The 18249-nt window shown below is 45.8% G+C and overlaps 1 protein-coding gene and 1 long non-coding RNA gene across 2 annotated transcripts in view; one reads left to right on the forward strand and one right to left on the reverse strand.

Moving 5' to 3' along the window:
* The window catches only part of LOC119490274 (leucine-rich repeat-containing G-protein coupled receptor 6), a 41946-nt gene extending 29517 nt beyond the window's left edge, over positions 1-12429 (reverse strand). The window contains exon 1 of the mRNA XM_037773557.1: positions 11159-12429. Within this exon, the coding sequence (XP_037629485.1) occupies positions 11159-11379 (221 nt within the window). The 5' untranslated portion in view covers positions 11380-12429. The remainder of the gene's footprint in view (positions 1-11158) is intronic.
* LOC119490314 lies at positions 9635-17213 on the forward strand. Its single transcript, XR_005207375.1, has 3 exons — positions 9635-9756; positions 16407-16580; positions 16963-17213. It is a non-coding gene; the product is annotated as an uncharacterized LOC119490314 (long non-coding RNA).
* The last annotated feature ends 1036 nt before the right edge of the window (positions 17214-18249 follow it).

Below are 18249 nucleotides of genomic sequence, written 5' to 3' on the forward strand. Positions count from 1 at the left end.
TTTCTATTGAAAATATCGCTTACAAATGAAAGACACATTTGAAACGTCCTTTTAAGTGCACAACAACTCCTCAAAATGTAATGTAGCCTAACTAATTACTGTACTTTTATTGATACGCAACGAGTAGAATAATTCGTAATAAATCATTTTTCCTAACACCGTTGCTGACCTCAGGGCTCCCTCTCAACAAAGGCACTGCGGTGATGTCATGTGAATAATAGACGTCATGTTTTCCCATTTTTTGGGCTCAATCTGTTCAGGCTACAGGCAGTAATTTGGTAATAAATGCAACAAGTGTTGTGCACTACTGCCTGATTAAAGTCAGGGGTAAATAGAAGTGATAACAAAGTTGCCATGGAGATGACACAGCCAGCAGTAACGGCAAACCAGTTGACATAATCAAGACTGGGTGACATCACGTAATAACACAGGAAGCACACCATCACCTCATGGGAACAATACACACCTTAAATTCTATTCATTGTCTCAGTGAACTAATATTCTTCTGAGAAAGGTATTTATTGGATCATCCTGGGGGGATCATTTAAGCATAGCAACACACACACACATCACCCAGCTTCTGGGGATGCGCCCACGGAATGGAGACAACTCTCCATTATCTGGTCCTGATTAAATAAGCCATAAACAAACGTTGTGTGAAGTCCATAACAGCGGCCTCACTCAGACAGAATAAACACGCAGCAACGGAGAGAGAGAAAATGTTTAAAAATAAAGACACACAGTGGTGAGTCATGGGGAAAAAGGTTGAATGCAGCTCAGCTCTCTGCTGTGCTCTCCAACAAGCTCATTGGGAAGCCGGAGAGAGAGAGAGACATTTTCTGCTGCGCAGGCCAAGGCCTCCGCTGACAACTTGACGTATCGTTGGAAGGCGCTGCGCTATGGCTTGTTTTTAAAATCAAATAACAGCTGTGGCTTTTTTAAACCATGATAATTATGATTGATGACTACCACATGTGCATTGTGTCGGCTGGCGCTGTGACGTGCAGATATTTTCAGCGCAAATAAACGGCCGCGAAAAGAAATGAGAAAAAAGAGAGCGCTTAAGGATTTTTGCAGGCTCCGCAGCATTTCACAATTAGAATTGGAGGGTTTTCTGTGTCCCCATTTTATTAGGCAACTCTAATGTGTGTGTGTGTGTGTGAGAGACTTGAGTGCAGGTATGTGTGTGCAATATTTTTTCCATTCTGAGGTGACTGCGGTGTGTGTGGTAAGATGTCTGTCGCTCATTTTCACACCCCTATTGTTTTCCAGTTAGCCTGCAGATGTGGTGGGTACAGTCCCTGGTCGCGCTTTCACCACATCATACATGAACTGCCGGGGCATGGAAACAGATTGCTGTCTGTGTGTGTGTGTGTGTGTGTGTGACAGAATGGAAGTCCATGTGGTTTCTTTTCTTTATTTTTCATGTGAGTATTCAGTAGGGAAGCGTCCTGCCCTATCTTGGCCATCACGGCGTCAAGAAAGCAGCCTCGCAGGACAACACATCTCTCAACCAGACAGAGGCCATCTCCTCCCCTCAGATCTCCGTCTGCCGCTGAATGACGAACTAAAGACTCCCGAGCAGCATTAGGGAGCGGAGGATGCAGACATGGAGACCCATGCTCATCCCTCAACAAACACACTCCCAAATGTGCCTCTTAACTGTTCTTTTTATCCCCCCCCCCCACCCCTCCGCTCCGCTCCGAGCCCGCAGAATGACTGACAAAGCCCCCAGTGATCTCTTTCTGTTTCCCCGGAGAGGAATTACATTTTCATGTGCCTGCATGTAATTTTTGTGTGTTTAAACACAGTAGCGTGTGTGAAAATTGTGGCTAATATTGCGGCAAATTGGAGGAGATTTTTTTCCATTCCTATTCCCTCCGTCGTTCCGTGATTTGCAGATACACAATGTGCTCTGATAGATCGTTTATTCTTTCCTCTCCAAAGTGTGTGTACGCTTGTGTGCATGTGAATGTAAGAGAGGAAGGTTTGGCATGGGAAGAAAGGTAAAGCGCTGGATATTTGACTGCTTTATGCTGTGATTGATAGAGTAACCAAGGCAGGGAGCTTGTCTTAAGGGGGGAACGGAAGCATGAAGAAACAGAGGTACATTTCCATTCATCAGCCTTGGCCCTTTTCTCTCCCTCTCTCTCTCTCTCTCTCTATCTCTCTCTTATGCCACTCTATGGCTCACACTCTCTCCCCATCTCTGTTTCAGATTTCAACTGGAGCATGGGGTTACACAGTCCGGTAGTTACAATAATGTGATTTATCATATTTCCCTTTTTCGCCGTCAACAGAACTACTGAAGTATGTTATCGGCTGTGTGATCAAAGGCGGTGTGTGTGGGTGGGTGTGGGTGGGTGTGAATGTGCCCCTAGCTCCGTTGTAGCCAATTTCAAACTGGAAGCATTTCTGACAAGAGTTGGTTGATTTAGCTCAAAACAACATGACCACATCATACGAAAAAAACAGCCCTGTTTATGTTCAGAGACACACACACACACACACACATCCACAGGCACTCGTACACACTCCAGGCTCCGGGTGGCTTTTGTGGGCTGGATGACGGACCACCCTGGTGGCTGAATGTGCCCTCAGAAACAGGACAGATGCGATCAGCAGTCAGTCAGGTGTCTGTTTCTATCATGAAAGGTGAAATGTGTCAGTCGGACAAAGCCGTTCGTGGAGGGGGGAGAATTTCCATTGTCTAAAAAGTTAAAGGAAAGAGTATGGAAAAAGTTTCTGGCATGTTGCTCAAGCATAAAATCACATGCAGGTACGGCGCATAACAAATGCAGCAAAAGCATGTAAACAAACGGGCTTGCATCGTTTGCCCTTGAGAAGGATGTTTTTCATGACTCTCACACAGAATCACTTCACTTCAAGATCCATACCCCGAGGTCTTCCCTCTCACTTCCTCCCTTTGCTCCCCGTCTCTTTCTTCTTGCCTCGCTGCCAATCCCTTTCTCACTCGCTCAGGTGGAGACTCTCACCAAACAAACAGCACATAATGGCAGTAAGCTCTGCACCTTTGAAGGCGGCTTACCCTTGAGGAACATTAGAGTAATAGATCTTTAGTGGAAATCAACAACCAGAGAGAGCCTTGCCCTGAAGGCAGGAGTTCTGCATGAGCGGTGCAGGAGCCACACCTTGGCTGTCTCTTTTTTTTTTTTACAGTAACTATGACAGTAATGTCTTCAGTCGGATTCAGCCAGTCTGATCCTCTCCGCTTAGTGCTTTGAAACAGTTAAGGCCACGATGAAAGAGGATCTTTTTATTCCGCACAATGCCACTGGTAGTCAATGCTTGGGCGCCGCCTTAAAGAGGGCCTAAATGGTTGTGTGCATTAGTGTGTGTGTGTGTGTGTGTGAATGTGTGAGGGTGAGGTCTAAGTGTGTTTTCTATCTGAATAGACTGACTGCTTTGGCATTCAGTTTCTCTCGTGGTCACACATGAGCTTGCACACACACACTCACAGGCATGCACACGCACACACAAAGAGTCAGGAAGGAGGGCACAATGCTGTCCTCCCCTCCTCCTTCCTCTAAAGATGTGTGTGTTTTTTTCTCTCTCTCTCTCTCTCTCTCTCTCTCTCTCTCTCTCTCTCTCCCAGACTTCCTGGGAGGGGTACACTGCCCTTTGTGTCCGAAGGCACTCTCTCTTTATCTTTCCCTCTCTTATTCTCTCTTTCTCTCATTCGCACAAAGAGCGAGGGAGAGGGCGAGGAGAAGTCTTTCACCTGGACAAGGAGGGCCACGGGGAGGACTCGGGCTACAAAAGAGCAGAGGAACAGACAGAGAAAGGGGAGGGAGGGAGGAGAAAAAGAGGAGATAACGAGACAGAAAAAGGGGAGATGCGTCTGTGTTTTTGTGTTCCCATGTTTTGTGCTCTTTTCCGCTCGCTGCGGTTTTGGGGAGAATGACAGGCGGATGTCTGGGTGGAGAGAGCGGCTGTTTAGTCTGAGGCCATGTCATGGGAAACATATTCATGCCCTCTGGGACTTATTCATACCCTGGTATACCGCACATACACACGTGCACGTACACACTCTATGTCCGCTCCCTGTCCTCCCACACACACACACACACCCTGTCATGAGACAGAGGGGGGCGGTGGGGTGAAAGGTCAAGCACTTCAGTAATGGAACAGGAAGTGTTGGAACAGTCGGCACTACACAACATGCAACTGCCTCCAACATGTGGACAGGACTGACAGGCAGCTGTTGTGGGTAGGACCTAGCTTTGGAAGGCAGAAAGGCATTCGTAGCCCCGCCCCATAGTCCACTAATCTGTTGTTTTGGCGTGAATATTTTGCCTGGCTTTCATATATGTTTGTTACATGACATGTGCCGGTCTGCGTATTTTGTTTCTTCCCCGAATCGAAGCTGACAGTTTATGCCACATGAAGGAAACGTTTCATGAGCGTATAAGACAACCGCTCGCCGCAAGAAATCTGTTGAAATGATGGCAAAGATGTGTGGAAAAGGGGTTACAAATTTCACCACTTTTCCACACATCCTGAAAAGGTATCTCTTTACAGAGGTGTCTTTTCCGGCACGCCAATTCGAGGCAGATTCTCAGCGGTGGATACAACAGTGAATGAAACCCGATGAGTATTAGTGTCAGGCTCTATTATGACTTCATTTGGTTGAATGGCAGAAACAGGAGGACACTGGATCTAGTTAGAAGACCGCTCAAATCCACTCCTGGCTCGCTCCTCCTTTTACTGCCGCACTCACAGATCTATGATCAGCTCATCTGCTCCGTATATTTAACAGTACCCGCGGATAACATCTCGACCTGAACTTAGATCAGCACTTGATGAAATCGTACCCCATACCGATGAGGACATGTGGCTGCTGTTGGTTTAAAGAGATTTAGTTTGGCCTCTCGCCATGCATGTAAAAAGTCCAGATTTCCTCTTTTGCTCCTTCTCAGACATGTAATAGAGACGCGAGCACGTCTGGCTGCAGTTGCAGAGGCTCTGCAGCGGCAGAATTCCCTCCAGCCTCCCTTTACGGCAGATGGAAAATACACCTGTGAAGCCCGGTCTTAGCAAGAATTATACTATTGACCTGACTGCTGTTTCTGCATTCAGAGCAGTTCACCTAACTAAATCCTGAAGAGTCATCATCTCTTTCTCTCCCTACTTCATTCATCTCTCCACCTTCTGTTTTATACATCCACTCCTCCACTCTCTGGGCATTCCTGTGCAGTTGCTATGTACAGTATGTGTGTGCCCTGAGCCGTGTGTGTGCACGTGTGCGACATTTAAGTGTGTCTGTGATTGCTTCTTTGTTCCCTTTAGCTAACTCCCGTCCCAGTGGTCCATTCTCCCGACCTAATCCCTGCGAGCATCGCTGTATCAGCGCTGCTCTGTGGGATGCTTTGATGCTGTGCAGGGGGATTGGATAGGGCATTAACCATCATTAAGTCAGTATGTGCATGTGAGTGTGTACATACATCCATGCTTGTGCAACGTGTTTGTGTAATGTGCACATGGGGGTCTTGTGGGTATACGTGCATGTGTGTGTGTGTGTGTACATTGTTGGAAAGGGCATTAAGTATCATTAGCTCTTACTAGTCATCACCTGCACACACTGCCAGCCCCACATGAGCCACTTTAGTCGGCAGGCCTGGCCAGCGATCACACAGATAGGCAGACAGAGACAGACAGACCCATGTTGAGGTACAGGGGGAACTCAGAGAGCAATGTCCTACACACACTGCTATCAAAACTTGTGTAAACATTCTCCTTTATGTCTAGAGCTCACTAACTTTGTCATTTTACCCTTTACTTTTATTAACGATTAGTTTTCTCGATTAATCGATTAGTTGTTTGGTCTATAAAATGCCAGAAAATGGGGGGAAATATTGATGTTTCCCAAAGCCCAAGGTGGCGTCTTCAAATGTCTTGTTTTGTTCACAACTCAAAGATATTCAGTTTATTGATTAATCATTTTTGCACTGATTGGGTTTCTCTTTGGGATCTAAAATTCGATAAGCAACAACATCAATAGAGAATCTAGTTTGCAGCAAACTGCAGTAAATTCTGTCTTCTTGCATCCAGAAACCAAAACAACTTTTGGATGTGTGGAGACATCAAATCCTAAATTTGGTATAAACCAATCTGCTCCTTTTAAGACAAACATTTGAAAATTGATTTTGTCTCAAGTATGTGTTATCCAACCTACGGCACGTACACTGACAGAAATGACAGCTCATAAAGTCACAGGTCGTGGATGCACATGTTTATATGCACGCACTCGAGCAGTTCGGGACATTTGTCGTGGCCTGGCCCAGGATTAGACAATGCCTTCTCTGTAGTTGGAAACGAGAGGGCTAGTGCACTTGCACAGATTCATGCACACACACTCACACACACAAACATTCCCATGGATTCCCAGGGTTGGAAAGGGGCTGAATAGGAATCTGGGCCACGCAGGCTTTCTGAATCCTCTCAGTCAGAAGCGGCCCTTCACCCCTCAACCACACGGAGCACATTCCTCGGCCCCGTGTCATACTTGCGTCACGCAGCCATCACACGAAACATACAGATTTACATATTCAGTCGATTGGCACAGGTCTGACCCCACCAAATACCAACCACAGTTATGTTCGGTCCACATGCAGGCATATGCACTCCACATTCTCCACTTTACTTTCCTGATCTCCACCTCCTCCTCCACCCTAGTTCCCTTTAAGATCTTGTGTCGTGATTGCTTTCTCCTGTTTTCTAAAGGACAGGATATGGAGCGGCAGAGCACACTATGGCCTCTGTGTCTTCTCTGCCCGCCGCTCCCAAGGGAATTGTCATTGTTTCCATTGTCGTCCTCTACCTGCCTACCTGCCGTCTGTCCCTGAGCGACATTTAAAAGCCTCCCAGGTTGCTCTCAGGAAACCACAAACCGCTGCACTATCCAACGCTAACTGCCTATCCCTTCTCTCCAACACCTAAACACATAAACACACATGAATATCACTTTAGTAGCAGGCCGAAGTGGCTTTTTTCTGCTGGTGTTCACCACTGGGCCTCCGGGGAGAGATGAGGAATTGACCACTGTGAGGCAAACACTTCAAAATTGCAGGAAGGAAACAAAGGAGTAAGGAGAGGAAAAATGTGCAGAAAATGCAACTTTTAAGCAGATGACATACAGTATGTCAACTGTTTTCTCCCTCTGTAGAATGCCTGTAACTCTCTTCCCCAACTCTGATCACAGCTGCTAGTTAGTTGGCTTGTAGCCAAAGCACCTCCTCCCCCAACACACACACACACACACACACATACACACACACACCTTGAAAACATTTACCATTTGGCTTGGGTACACACCCTTCACTTTTATCCGCTGCCCTGAGCTATACGCATTCATTTAGATTTTATAAGAGGCACATTGCACATCGGTGATCTTACACTTAGTGCTACATGAGCAGCTTCAACACCTGCTTTGAAGACACACACACACGCATACACAAGCACATGTATGGATTGTTCTATCTAAAGGCCAGAGGAAGCAGGTGAGGAAAGGAGAATAGGTGGGGGGGAGGAAGGATAGATAGAGAGAAAGAAAGAAAGAGAGGGAGGGCAGCGTAGTTGAGGCGGGGGGCTGCCATAGACGTCTGGAGCCAGGACACTGATGCTGGAGCTGATAGCTGCTGTATAGAGAACCCTCCAATGATAGTACACACACACACACACACACTGTTGTCTTTTCTCTGCAATTCTCTTATTCATTTTTCCTCTCAAATCCTCCTCCCCCTTCATCCCTTACATTCTCTCTCTCTCTCTCTCTCTCTCTCTCTCTCTCTCAGACACGATGTTTACAGTGTGACCCCCGGTCGCTCGTGATAGGAATCATTCCAGCAACATAATGGCTAAATGACACGCACACGACTGGCACAGTCACGGCCACCACACAGGGGCAGGATGTTGTCAACCGCATGTGTATGCACAGTGTGTGTGTGTTTTCCAAATCTTCACCAATTTCTAATCCTCACCTTCCTCCCTCGTCACTCCTTTTTCTTCATCTTCCCTCTCTCCAATTTTTCTTACACTCTTTGCTTCACCACTCCACTTGCTAGAAAATAAAAATAAAAAAACCTCAGCAGTCTGGGTGGTCTTCGCACACGCACGCACACACACACTCCTTGGTTTCCCTCTGTCTGGTAATGCGCTAGCTGTGGTTTCCTGGCCTCAGCCAAAACACCGTTAGAAGTTCGCCGCACTCACCGCTACCACAAAGCATCACCTAATCGCTGCTCAACTACAGTCACAGACCAGCCGCGGACACACACACTCTTTTCCTCTTACACAGACACGATGATGACCACTGAAGGAAGTGCGAGATGTTTGAACACAAGCACCTGACAACCTTAGCAACAGCCTATGTACAGTACATCATCGACATGTCAATGATTTCCCAACATGATTGAATATTTGATGTATAGCCTACGTCTATCAAGGGGCTAACATTCGTGACAGACGGGTATTTATTGTGTCACTTGAAGACACATCTTATGACAAGTTCCCTCGCTTGCAGCTACACATAAAACAGCAGCGATCCCCGATGTACATACTGTACGCAGCGTTCTCAAAGTCAACACACACTTGCACAGACACAGGCCCTTGGGCACTGTCTTTCCTCTCTAATCTGATATCAAAGAGAAGGTCTTTCAAAGCGTCTCACATGACAGCTCATTTCATGTGTTGCCCACGGAAACGATTTTTGTCATAAATCTCTACCCACTCTGCTGCTGCTCGGGGGTTGCTCGGGGCACCTATCGCCTCCGAATAGTTAAATTCCTTTGCAGAGTCAACCTGTATTGGCCTCAGTGTTGTAATACAATAGCTTGATTAGTATTCCATTATGTATCGGCCTATAGCAGTGCAGTGGGGTCGTCCAAATGTGCAAAAAAAACACTAGAAAGTAAGAGTGAATCATGCATAGCCTGGATTGCCCTCTCGGCCACTATAGCATGAACAGTTGTGCTCACTTTGAAGAGCTCTCCGATGACACGGGTGAATGATGTCATATACTTTCACAGCGTTGTGTGGATGTGGTTTGTAATGTGGACTGTTCCCAAGCAAATCCCTGTGACCTCGGCAGCCTACAGTATGTGCCGGGAGGCTAATCCAGCCTCTGCAGCGCAGCGGGGCGTGCTGGACAGTTCGAAAGATCCTGGTGGGGTTTGGACCGGCTCTCCGCTGTTGTAACCTTTTATACTCCAGGACGAAATGAGAAACTGTAGCCTGCCGTGCTGAGTTCTTCTGAGTTGTGTGTGTGTGTGTGTGAGCATGTGGGCAGGGATAGGAAGGGGAGGTTGTTTTGTTTGTGTTTGATGATTTTTATCAGTGAGCCATAAGAGAAATCTATGATTCTCTTATCTTAATATGTTGCGGCATCTCTCCTGCTGCTCCTTCTTCTTCTCCCCTCTGCAGTATAATGTGTATATGTATGTGTGTCACTGTGTGTGTGGGCATGTGCGGTTGGTCTCTGAGTTTATTTATCTTATTCTAAATCAGCCCTCAAACTCACTAATTGGTCCAGTTCCACTGTTAGGTAACGAGGGGAAATGAGCAATTACTCTTGTGTTTGTAGGGAATGAGAATGTTTGTGTGTGTATATATGTGTGTGTGTGCAGTGTAGACTTTCACAGAGGGAGTCTCGGGTCATCACTGTTTTTTTGTTTTTTTAGAGGAAGACTGAGAGGCTCAACAACACTCTCCGTCTCAGATTCATCCCTTCTCGTGTGTGTATGTGCTGGCTTAACTGTGTGACATGCCCCAGTGTTGGGCCAACCATCTGATGTTCTCATAGGTAGAGTGATTCCTGGATGGAGTAAGAGGCTGTATTTCACCTCCATAAACTCTACATGTGTTTTAACTCTCAAACGAACGCAGTGAAATCTGGCCGTCGCGGGCTCCCATGACAGCCGAAGAGCCGGGCATCACTCAAGCAGTCTTATATGTGTCTCTTTTAGAGACGTTTGCTACATAAACTGTTGATCTTTTCCTCCCCTCCCCTCTAAACTCTGTCCCTCCACTCATGTAATACTTGTAGAGCCCCTAGTGAGCAACTGCTCTATCACACCCTGTTTCCTGGATTTGACTTCTATCACTTCAATATCAGTTATCACAAAGTGTCTCTAATCTGTCCTCAGAGGCTTTTTACGCAGTGAAGCAATTTGAAAGATCTGGCTTTAAGCCACAGCAGGGTGGCGTAAGAAACCGCTCAGATCTGCTGTCTTTTACATGATATAAGTCTAAAGATTCTCTTATTGCTTGTAAAAATCTCTGTTGTGGGTGAAGTGGGCTTAATTCCTGCAGCTTATTAATGCAAAAACTGTTGATAAAAATCGTGTTTCTTATTGTATTTACAGTGTGTGGCACTTCTGAACACATACTCACAAATCCTAATTCAAAAAAATCAGTCAAAGGAGTGAAAGAAAGTAAAAAGAAAATAGAGAATTCAATTATTTTTTTTTAGTTTTGGTATCAAACAGCCGTGAGATACAGATTAGTGACATACAACTGACATCTGTGTTCAAACACTTCCTCTTTCACATACACACACACACAAACACATGCTTGTGTCAGCTTGCACACAGACACACAAACACACTCTGCATACATGTGCACAAAGGCACACACATGCACACACTCTCACGCTGGGTCTCCAGTTGGTGCTCAGAAACCTGATCCTGAAAGAAGTGGTCCAGTAATTTTGCCATAGTGGTCAACACACACCAACACACACATGTTCCCTCTTGGCCCTGTCCGTTTTTATGTACGTGCGGATTCTGCTGCTGTTTCCTCATGGTCACACATCTAAGTGACTATTTTTAAAAGAGGTATCCCAGCTTGACTAGCTTTTTTTTTTTTTCAATTACAAATGAATGATCAAAAGTTGCAGTCGGGACTCCCGATTGGCGGGCACGCTTTTATTTTGCATAGGAAACAAATTGGCACTAAAATCATGATGAATGAGAAGGGGAAGTTGGGGATCAAGGAGAATGACTTAGGGGTGAGATACAAAAATGGAAACACAAGGAAAGGATGATTGGGGTTAGGACAAAGTGAAAGGCCTGGAGGTGGAAAGTTAAAGTGAAAGATAACACACCCAGGAAGTGTTATAACAGTAACATGTGGTACTCACAAATAAGTGGTGAGAGGGCTGAGGTTGGCCGGCACAGACGATAGTCCCAACTCCGAGCAGTCCACCATGACGAAGATCCCGTCTTCTTCGCACTGGCACGGAGACGGGCACAGCGGTGCCGCCGGCCCCTGTCTGTCCTGGATCCGTCCGTACCCCCACACTCCGGGGGCGGACCCCCAAACTCCTCCGGCCACGCAGAGAAACAGAAGCAAGGGCAGCATGTCTGACTGTCCACCTGTCCTGCAACTACACCTGTAGAGATTTCTGTCTTCGTCCTCTCTTGGTATTTGAAGAGGCAGCTTTGATCAAGCTTTCTTTTCCAAATAGTCCTCCTGGCTCTGTTTAACTGTCTTTTCCTCCTGTGCAGGTTGTCCACACTGTAAATCTGTCCCTGTCACAAGCTCAATCTCAGCATCTCTCTATTTCTCTCTCAGTCACCACTTCATCCCCAGGGGTTAACTTTGTTCTAGCTTCTTGCCCCTCTTGCCTCTCACTCTGCCCTCTCCTTTCTCACCGTCTTTCTCCCCCAAGCTTAGTCCCTCTTTCTCCCTCTCTCTCTCTCTCTCTCTCTCTCTCCCTCTCTCTCTCACTCCTTGTATATATCTCTTGCTCTCTCTGTCTCTCTCTCCTTACCTATTGTAGAAGGAGCGCATGAGTTGTGAATGAGCCACCCTCATTGGCCCACAATTTAGGGATGGGCTGGAGCATCTCCGGAAAGTAGGAGGGGCCCGCAATTCTCAAAACTCTTCCCTCTCTTTCTCCCTCTCTTCCTTTTCCCCCTTGTTTTACTTTTGCCTGGAAGCTCAATGTGAAGAAAAAGAAGAGTGTGTGTTTAATTTGAGGAATGGAAAAGAGGAGGAGGTACAGTGGTGGGAGACAAGATAATGAGAGAGAGTGTTTATAGCTGAATTAAGAGAGAGAGGATGAAAGAGTGTGTTTGGCTGTGTGTGAGAGAGATGCAGAGGGTCAGAGTGTGTGACTGGGAGTGACTGTTTGGAGGAAATTGGAATTCTGACACTTCAGCACCCCTCAGTCCCCCAGAAAGAGCCAAATCCAGTGTCTCGTAAGTCACACCTTCTCAGGTTTCCGCCTGCTGGAATGTCGCGATCGCACACGTGCACGCGCTTGCATGCACACACGCACATGGGACACCCATAGAAAATAACAGATTATGAGTGACCGGCGCAAAGGAGCTCGCATATCCATTTCACATACACACACACACACTCCGGTCTACAGAGAGAAGAGTGTGGATTTGTGAAGAAGTGTCAGCTGCCTCGGGGCTAAAGCCTATCTGTATTTCACAGTCGGTGCAGTTTTTCCACAGATTCTTGAAAATAATCTCACCCGACCTCCCTTTCTTTTATTACAACACATAATTCTTGCCGGCATAGATTTTATATTAAAATTTAGGTCTGTGCTTTCCCCGATACACTGAGGAGGGCTATATACACTACACAATCTCACGGCAGTTCGTGAAATAGTCACGAAATTGAATCTATTTGATTTGTGTACATAGATAAAAAAAAAATTGTGACGCTCTGCACAACAACATTTGACGCACGTCAATTTCCACTCGGGTGTTGTCAAAATAAAACTACTTAGTTAGGTTTAGGAATAGATTGACTTGGAAGTGCCGTCACTTCAGTACGGAAGTTCCGTGACAAAAGCTACTTAGTTAGCTTTAGAAAACGATTGTGGTTTGGGTTAAAATTACTCTGGAAGTGCTGTACAGACGTTACGTGGCAACTAAATCAACTTTGACTTCCGGTTTCACACGGGACACGAACGCCGGTGTCCTGGGCGAAAGTCCTGTGTTTTTTGACCCACTCTTCTACCCTACTCCTCCCTACGCGGTGTTCGCTGCTCTTCTCACTTCATGTTTCACAATTACGTGGATTACATACAAACTGATTTCGTGCTGACTATCACAAAAAAAAAATTAAATTTGTGTCTATGTACACGAATCAATACATTCAATTTCGTGACTATTTCACAAACCGCTGTGCGACTGGGCTGACATACAGCCGGACAAGAACGCCATAAGATTAGACTCTCTGCTTCATATGTTACACAACTTTAAGCTTTACATGCTGTGCACCTTTAAGCACAGGATGTTGCACAACCGCCTATTGAATGCATTCTATAATTATAACAAATCAAAGAAAGAAAAACTGGCTTGCAATTCAAAGCAGAGCCTACTTTATTCCATCCTTTTGTTCGATTCTCCCAGCGGCATGTCCCAAAGCTGCAGTATAGGGAGGGGAGATAATTCATTTGCCCAATAAAAGAGAATACTACAACAAAAACACTGCGCCGATTGATGATTCAGATGCATTTGAGAAATTTAGTGGAAATCCTTAATGGGGTTATAGCGTTAAATTACACCTCATAACTCAAGTTTTGATGATTGCCGTGTTTTACGACAGGGATTATATGGTCTTCCATGAGTTGATAAAATCTGACAACCGCTGCGGCTCATGAAATCTTTTCAAACCCCGCTGGATTAACTCAAAAATGCATGGTTGTCAATGTAGAAAACAAGGTTGTTCTCTTAGTTCCTGGAACGTTGAGCCTTGAGGAACCGAGGCTTTCAATAGACAGAACAAAGAACAAAGATGAAACATGTGAATTTATGACGTGCAAATTCCCATAAACAAGCCTTGAAAATTGCATAGACACTGGGCCTAGAATCAGTGCACACTATGCTATAAATATAAATATATATATAAATGTCTTTGCAGCCAGTTTGAGTTTGTCTACCCCTCGGGCTGGTCTGTCCGTCTCTCTCTTCTGTCTTTCTTTCTCCACCATTCTCTGTAGGCTGAATAGTTTCTCATTAATTAATTAACATTCCTATGCCACTGTGTTTTCTGAGGGGCCTTTGTTATGTCCCCACAAAAACTCTTTCAGAGCTGTTCTTCACAGAGTCTCTCCCTCTCTCTCTCTGCTCTCTTTTCTCCCTCTTTGTAGTGGAATGTGCGTTGTTGCTCTCTCTGTCTATTGTCGGTTTCAAAATGTTGCGTGATTCAACCGATGTTTTATGGTATATGTTTCTTTGTGCAAGATGTACAGACTCTTTAGCACCTTGCGTGATCTTACAGTACACCCACGTACATTCCCACGGGCACATATACAAAAACATGCACATGCTCTTCATACACCTGCAAACTCTTCCACTCCCTGGGCTCCCTCCACCCTTTCCCCCTCTTGCGCGCCGAGCTCTGTCATCTTTTTAAATGCTCTTTAATTGTCTGGCCCTAGGGGAGCCCTAAAACACACGTATACTGTAAAAAGCTGCATGTCTGGTCTGCTGCCTGTCTCTCTCTCTCTCTCTCTTATTGGTCTCTCTATCTTCTTCTCATTTCTTATCCTTCTTCCCTGCAGTCTCAAATATGCAGAAAACCACACATGGCGCTGCTTACTGTTAGAAAAGCCAGTCACGTATTTGTTCATATTGCACCTGTTCTGACGGTTCTGATGGATGTGTGAAAGGTTAAATGTGAGTCAGAGTGATCCAGTTTGCTCCTACGGGCGACTTCTCGTATCGGTCTAACACTACAGCACCTGATTTCACTTCATTTTCAAACAAAGAGGTGAAAAGAGTCTTTAAATGTGCTAAATTTAACATCCAGAGCGTTATTATAGTTGTAAACAACTATTTGCTATGTAGAGATATAGCAGAGTAGTGTCAACCTGAGCAGAGAATGAAGTCGCTCTCCCTCTATGTGTGTGTTGTAATCAGAGCTTCTCTGTGCTTTGTTGACATAGCCGAGCCGGCTGTGCCTGCTTTTAGTGCATGTTCGTGCATGTTAGCGTGCCCCACTGGCTAGCTCACGGCCGCTGCTTTGCACTGCTCTCATAAGGCGGTTGCAGCTGATAACGCCATCCTGACCAACGGCGTCGTCATGGAAGCGTAGCGCCCACCCTCCGGTCCCCCTTTAGGATTAACACTGTTATCTCTGTCAGCACTTTCGCCATTGTTTGCACTGTTTAGTGCTGTTAGCAGCGTTAGCTGTGAGCCGAGGCTTGCCGTCGCCATGTTGAGAGCCGTTGAGAGGCAATAGAAATGCTTCCAATCTCACAATTAGAACATTTAAAAAATTTGTTTTATAAAGCAGTTTGTAGGAATCCAGACGCGTATTCTAAGACACAGGGCTAATACATACATTTTTATGTATATGTGGAAACAATTTAGTATTAAAGAACCCCAGCAGTGGCAGTGTATTTGTGAGCAGAGCTGCTACTGATCCCTTAGCATCAGTAATTTTAACTCAGCTAGGCTAGCATTCAGTATGCTTTCTAACTTCACACAGAGACATAAAAATAGCATCTACAAGTTTGCCTGATAGTGTGTAAGGTGAAAAAAGTGAATGACGTGACATTCCATGATGTGTGCATTGCACTTTAGTGATTCTTTCAGCATCACATTTAGTCCGTTTTAATCAAAAATCAACTCAAACCGGTGCGGTTCAACTCCTGGTGCGGTTCGTTTCGGCGGTTGTGATGCAGTAATTGTACTCCGGTGCGGACCAAAACAATCTAACCAAGACCGCTTCCGAGCGGTGGTCTTGAGATGGACACACGTAAACGACAGGTTAACATGAGTGGGAGAGAACTGACCTGGAATTCTGCAAAAGTCCGATGTTTGCTTGACATCTGAGCCGAAGAGAACACACAGAATATGCGCAATAAAGTCAACAAAAAAATAGTCACATTTATAAAGTCGCTCGAGACAAACTGGAGGAGAAGGGATTCGTGCGCACAGCAGATCAGTGTTGACTCAAAGTGATAAAACTTTGACAGCAATATTTAAAAGTCTGCGATTTTCTACATAGAAGTAGCAGCACTCGAGATGAAAAAGATAAATCCGAACCAGACTAAGTAGAAAACGAACCAAAAGTATCACTTTCACTCTGATTCGGACTAGCCAAATTAACTATTGCTTGTGAAAGCGCTCTTAGATCAATGAGCACTGTGTGTCAATCAATAATGTTCATATCACACATTGTTTAGATATGCGGGGTCTAATCAAATTCTTCTCAGGGCTCCAGAAAGGCTTGGTCCGGCCCTGGGTTGAATAATGGCTCAAACACACACACACACACACACACACAGTTGTTAGCATGTGTGCAGACATTTGCACATGCCGCTGAAAAACTATGCGTGCGCTCATATTCTCCCTCTCTCTCTCTCTCTCCTTCTTTCTCACACCCACTCCCTCGCTCACACACACGCTTTCAAACAGTCTGCATCAGATCAAAGCCAGAAGCTTCCTCCCTTCTCCTCCCCCCATCCTCCCTCCCTCCCTCCATCTCTGGGCTGTAAACACTATCCAAGCAACGGCAGCCTTGAAGACACAAAGACAAGTAGCTACCTGACACCTGACACTAACTTTAGAGCACTCACCGTGGTCTACCTGGTAAGAAAACACACACACACACACACACACACACACACACACAAACACACACACACACACACATAGGGCTACCTGAGCTCCTTGCAGCAAGAAGAGTCCATTCAAGGAGAGAACAGAGAAAGTAGCCGTGCAATCAACCCCCCCCACAACCCCCCCAACACACACACTCCATCCCACCTCACCTCCTCACCCACATCCCCTGCCACACCCCCTCACAAAACCACTTCCCCACCCTACCCCTGCACATCCAACACCTTCCAGTACCTCTCCAAATCTAAGACAGATTATAAAAATCAACACAAGTGTGTGTCTATTTGTGCACACTTGCATGTGTAGATGCATGTGCTCACAATCACAAATGTGCCTGTCTGTATTTGTGCAGAGGCAATTGAAGGCCAACTCAGGTATACTAAGCGGAAGCAAGTGAGACGCCGTGACTCGTCAGTGGCGGCAGCCTAGGTGTGTACTCTGGCTTTTCATGTGAAACCACCTGAAAGCCAACAAAAGGTCCCTCTCCTTCCCTCCATCCCTCCATCCCTCCCCCCCCGTCCCTCTCTCTTCCTCTCTGCATCTCACAGTACAAAGGAAAAGAAATGAATGAAAGAAAGGGAGCAGCGGCGGAAGGGGGATGAGGTAAGGGGATGAGGATGCAAGGGTGGGGCAGTGTGGGTGGAGAGGAGGGGCTGGGGCTGGGTGGTGTTGGCGAGTGGGCAAAACGGGTGGAGGTATTTTTTTCTGTGTGTTTGTAGTTTGTGTGGGACAATAGTAAGCCCGGGGGAGATGTGGTTAGTCATGGAGTTCAGCAAAGCAATCCATCACTGACTAAGAGCGCTTCACCTCATCTGGAGGAACGGAGGTTTGTGTCTCACGTCCAGGACTGTTATTGAAACAGCATTTGTATTTTGATGCATTATTTCAAATTAAATTAGTAAAAAAAAAAAAAACTCAGTAATTTGGTTATACACTACAACTGTTGCATTTTATCAAGATTTCATAAGCATGTCAGCAGCATTATTTCCTTTATAATAATCCAGATAAACTCAAGGTTTAAAGGTTCTATATACAGGATTCAGAGCATTAATAGAGCAGCACACAACTATTTGCAATGTAAAGGTATAGAGGAGTAATGTCTACCTGAACAGAGAATGAAGTCACTCTCCCTCCGTGTGTGTTGTAATCCGAGCTTCTCTGTGCTTTGTTGACATAGCCGGGCCGGCCGCTTGTGCCTTTTTGTGCATGTAAGCGGCCAGCTAATGGCCGTGGCTCTGCACTGCGCTCATATGACAGTTACTGTCGACCCGCGGTGGCACGGAAGCATAGCACCATCCCTACGGTTCCCCCTCAGGTAAACACTGTTGGCTCTGTCAGCATTGTTTCCGTTGTTTGCACCATTATCTGCCGTCTCCATGTTGAGAGCCGTGTGGAGGCAATAGATATGCTTTGAATTCTGTATTGAGCACCTGCAGGAATTTGGTCATAAACCAAAGTGTTGGACAATTTAACATTTTGACCTGAGGATGGTGCTAGAGAACATAAATGTGTACCACATGTGATGACAGTCCATCCAATAGTTGACATGACATTTCACTCAAAAACCATAAATTTGAACCTCATGACGGTGCTAGAGAAAAAAGTCAGGGGATCACCAAAGTCAGCAGGATTTATCCTC

This window comes from Sebastes umbrosus, chromosome 6, assembly GCF_015220745.1.
Source record: "Sebastes umbrosus isolate fSebUmb1 chromosome 6, fSebUmb1.pri, whole genome shotgun sequence".
Taxonomy (NCBI): Eukaryota; Metazoa; Chordata; class Actinopteri; order Perciformes; family Sebastidae; genus Sebastes; species Sebastes umbrosus.